This window comes from Nestor notabilis, unplaced genomic scaffold (genome assembly GCF_000696875.1).
Source record: "Nestor notabilis isolate BGI_N333 unplaced genomic scaffold, ASM69687v1 scaffold19368, whole genome shotgun sequence".
Lineage (NCBI taxonomy): Eukaryota > Metazoa > Chordata > Aves > Psittaciformes > Psittacidae > Nestor > Nestor notabilis.
This window is the reverse complement of record NW_009939825.1, coordinates 1-4558: the sequence shown is the minus strand read 5'-3', so window position 1 is coordinate 4558 and position 4558 is coordinate 1. Positions and strand designations below refer to the sequence as shown.

General features: G+C 56.7%; 1 protein-coding gene across 1 annotated transcript; it reads right to left on the bottom strand.

Moving 5' to 3' along the window:
- Nucleotides 1-3374: 3374 nt before the first annotated feature.
- DNLZ (DNL-type zinc finger) lies at nucleotides 3375-4377 on the bottom strand (the record flags this gene model as incomplete). The annotated part of the gene is made up of 2 exons (XM_010020075.1): nucleotides 3375-3546; nucleotides 4238-4377. Coding segments are annotated over 2 exons (312 nt in total), but the record flags the coding sequence as incomplete, so codon positions are not given.
- Between the last annotated feature and the right edge of the window lie 181 nt (nucleotides 4378-4558).

The window sequence follows — 4558 nt, the reverse complement described above, 5'->3', positions numbered from 1 at the left end:
ATGCCGGGGCCTGTGCAGCGCTAATGCAGCCGATTCACTGGATCACTAAGTGCTGCAGGTGTGAGTTACACAGTGCAGGGTCCCTGGTGCAGGTCTGGAGGTGAAGAGGAACTCTAAAACACCAGCAGAGAAAAGCTCCTGCTCTCTCGTACTCAGCGGTTCACAGGTCCCAAGAGGCACTGGTGACACACGGCTGATGTCAGGCCTGTGGGGGTTTTGTATTGCTCATCTGCCAAGTCACGTCAGGGCTGATTCCCTGCACTTACCTCAGCCCTCCCCAGAGCCTCGTGCTGCTGCTCTGGCCATCGCTGAGCTCCATTCAGCTGGAGGGGCTCTCGGCCTGCAGGAGCACCCGGGCACTGCGAACTCCGGGCTGGAGCTGGACAGCTTCTGGCAGCTCTCGACAGCAATCTGCTGGGACCCCGCTAGGCCTGGACACAGCCATGGGCTAAGTTAACTCCTGCCTGGCTCTGCAGCAAGCCCAGCCCGGGGGGCCGCACTACAGCAGGATCTGAAGGCCCAGAACCCATCTATGTTAGACCCCGTGCAGGCAGCACGACTAAGTGGTGATTCATTTCACAGCCCCCAGTGCCCCTCCTCGCTGCACTGATGCTACAGGAGAAGACACGTACCTGCCCCATCGCTGTCAGCGGGGCAGCAAACCCCTGCAGCAGCTCCCACGTGGCTCCACGGTGCAGCCGGGCCCCCAGCTCAGCAAGCACGGCAGGGCTCAGAGCTGCCAGCTCCCTGCAGGGCAGCAGGAGTCCTGCATGGTCCACACAACACGTTCCTGCACCCTGGTAGCAGAAAGCAGAGGTTGGTTATATCAGGTAGCCCCAGGCAAGGAGGATCTGCAGCCCTCTCCCCTCCTCTTGGCCTGGCACAGGCCTTCCCTCAGCAAGTCCCGCAGAGCCCCCATCACACCCACCACGGCCTACAGGGCCTGGGCCACACCACCAGTAACGCCAGCAGCAAACACAACCCACCAGTCCCACACCAGCCAGACTCACTCCGGGATCTGGCTGCAGTACAGAAGGAGGGTTTGCACACAACAAGAGGCAACGTATTTGGTGTTTTACAGAAAAACCCCTCGTGGGACAGGATTCAGGCTCCGTCCCTTAACAGCCCCTGAAATGCTTCAAGGAAAATGCAAACACTTTATGTTTGCTGCCCACTCTGTGAAGGCCACTTTGCCCCCCTTGAAATCGCCTCCTCTCCTCCAGGCCACAAAGACTCACCCTGGTTGGCTGCACCATCAGTCGCTCTCTGCTGCACGGGCCCTCCTCTTGCTTCCTTCCCATCTTGACACACCTCCAGGTGAGGAGAAAGGCTTCTCTTCTCCCTGCTCCCTAAAGCCCAGCCTGCCGGGCTGCTCCGAGCTCATCCAGGGCCTCCTTCAGACCAGACCCACTTCCCCGTGACACAAAAACCCACTTCAAAAGGCAGCACAAAAGTCTTTTTTTACCTGCAGTGCATGAGCCACAAACCTTCCTGTGTTACATGCAAATTCCTCCACACAACCACCCTCCAGCTGAAAGCCCACGAGCAGCATTGTTACACATCAAAAATGATCCCTACCTTTCCATAGCTGGGCACAGGAACAGGTCAGAAAGGTAAAGAAAAACAGCATGAAAAGGTCAGGCTGTAAATTAACTGTCTCCAAGGCAACCCGGCTCCTGGCACGGCTGCTCTGTGCCACCCAGCAAAGCATCAGCACAGTGGAAGCACAGCGCTGATTGTCAGGGAGAAGGTAGTAAAATAACCCCTGTTCCAGCAGAGAGCAAACGTGTGCCCGCAGCTCACAGCGGGCGAGGGCCCGGCCCTGAGCCAAAGGTGCGTTGAACCAATCCCTGGGTCACTCCAGCACCAAGGTGTTCCAGAGCAGTGTTTCACCGGGGGCTGAGCACACACGAGTAGCTGACGGATGAAGCTCCTGCCCCTCAACACTGTTTTATCTGAACTTCCATACAACAGGAACACTCAACTACTTTCCTGTTTGACCCGTGCTTATAATGCAACACACACGAAATCACCAGGAACACTCCAGATGAAGTAAACCCACCAACACCTGCAATGCCCTCACTGACTTCGTCCTGATTAAGGACCGTGAGCACCTGGATGTGCTTGGCTGAAAGAATGGGGTTTGTTCAGCCCAGAGGCATGAAGGCTGTGAGGGATTTTACTGCTCTTATAGCTCACTAATGAGAGGGCAGAGAGAACAGAGACAGGTTTGGAAAGAAGGTAATGGTGCAAGCCGAAACACAGGGAATTTCAGTTAGTGTTACTGGTCAGACACCAGAACAGGAGTCCAAAAAGGCTGTGGGACCTGTATCCTCAGAGATATTCAAGACAAGACCCTGAGCATCCTCCTCTGAACAAGGAGGTTGGACTAGAAACCTCCAGAGGTCACTTCGCACTGGAATTACTCTCCTATTGCACGTTTAAAACCATGGACAGCAGCTACTTCACTCTGCTTCACGCTAATGGACCTCAGGAGCAGTTAAACTTTCATGCAGGCAGAGGAAGCAAGCTCGAGCAAAGCACAGTGTGATCACCTCCTGCCTGATTCATCGCTGCCCGAGCGCTACATGCTGATAAGCTCCTACATTCTTCATTTATTACAGTATTATTTTTTCTTCTAGCTGATTTTAACATGCAGCAGCAGCATTAATAAGCTCAATAACTGTCAAGTAACTCTTCAGACAACTTTCTAGGTGCTCTACTTATCTCCAACGTGCTTCAAGAAATATTAATCTTGCCTTCACGCCCATCCTCCCCCTCAGCCGCACGGAATTGCATAACCCAGCGCCGGGGCCGCTCATCGCCGAGTGGGATCCCCGAGCACGGGGGCAGCGGCTCACGCTGTCACCCACAAACACACCAGACTTTCAGCCCCGACACGAGGGCACCGGAGCAGAGCTCTGGAGGACGCTGAGGGAAGGAGAAAAGCAGCAGCAGGCGTTGATCCGAGCCTCCTGCAGGGTCACTCTGGCTTTGCCAGCGCACACAGGGTCGGGCCCGGCTCCTCAGGTGGCACCAATTGCCTCTTCTGCTCACCAGCTCTGCAGCAGCACCTGGGCAAGGCCAGGAGCCATGGCTGGAGCCTCCAGCCCAGCTGCACCTCCTTAGGCTAATACAGACCAAGAGCTACAGGTTCCTTCCTCAGCAGAGAGCAAAGCCCCCGACTCTGCTGAAGCACCGAAGCTTGCCTTAAACCAGCAGAACAAGTGCCAAGAGAAACAGCCAGACTCCATCTCTAAAAACATCAGCCTGCTCAAAGGTGAAAGTGCACAAGAGACACAACTGAGAAAGGCCAATACCCCAGTTTATTAAACACAGACCGCTGAAATCAAGGAATTAAGGTGAAGAGTCTGTCAGGTCTGCCCCTTGCTGCCGATCTTGGGGGGCCCTTCCCCGCCTTCTCCCTCTGTGGGTTCCCCTCCGGACCCGGTGTCTGCCGAGCTCTCCAGGAGCAGCTCCAGGGCTTCCTCTCCAGCCACACGTCTCACCTTCTCCCCTTTGGCCGCCAGGATCTCCTCAATGTTCCTGAACAGCGGTTTGAAAACCAGCAGTGACTCCACAGGCACGGCCAAGCGCAGGAGCCAAGCGCAGGAGCCAAGCGCAGGCTCGCTCGTCCTTCCGCACCGGGGTAACACCTCACATCGCATCACACTGAGCATCACCACAGCTCTCCAGAAAGAGTTTGGGAAGAAAACCCCCCAGACCTTCTGTGTCTACTTTAATCCGTCAGGATCAACGATTGAGCAATTACAGCTGAACAGGAATTCTTAAAGGCATCTCGGGGAGTCAGAAATCATTGAAATTCAACAGTCTACATGTCTGGAACATTGAGCCAGGGAAACCTGGCAGTGACGGGACAAAGCCTGAGGAAGAACAGGACCCAGTAACTCACCTCCTGGCACCCACCGATGAGGTGCCTGTGAAGCACACGGCTGCTGTCGCAGCTTTGCGCCCTGGCAGCGGGGTTGGAACTGGATCTTTAAGTTCCTTTCCAACCCAAACCATTCCAGGGTTCTGTTCGGACCCCAGGTAGTGACGGTGAGGTTACAGACGACAGACCCAGCTCGTGTGCTTGGGGAAGCTGGGTGGCACCGACCTGAGCCCCAGCAGACCCTCCGGTTTGCCCTGAGCCGCGTTTCGGAAGCGCCAAAGAACCACGGTGCCAGGGGAGGGCCGCAGGCGGGCCCGGCAGCCCCCTCGCTCGCCGCACACCTACCGCTTCCCCTCCAGGTCGGAGAACCAGCCCAGGTTGTCGGCTACGAGGTGCTGGCTCCCGCAGCCCGGGCACCTCACGATCACCACGCCGCTGTGGTACGCCACCCGCGAAATGGCTTTGGCCGACCGGGTCTGGCAGACCTGTGGAGCGAACGGAGCGTGTCCGTGAGCACCGCAACCGCGGCTCGGCGACAAGAACTCTTCATTTACCTCATCAAAGCGCTTCTTCCCCCTCCCTCGTCCCTGCCTGTTACAAGGGGGTCTGTGTGCCGCGATCTGCGCAGCTTCGCGCTAACCCGACCCCGGCCCCGCACACTCCGCC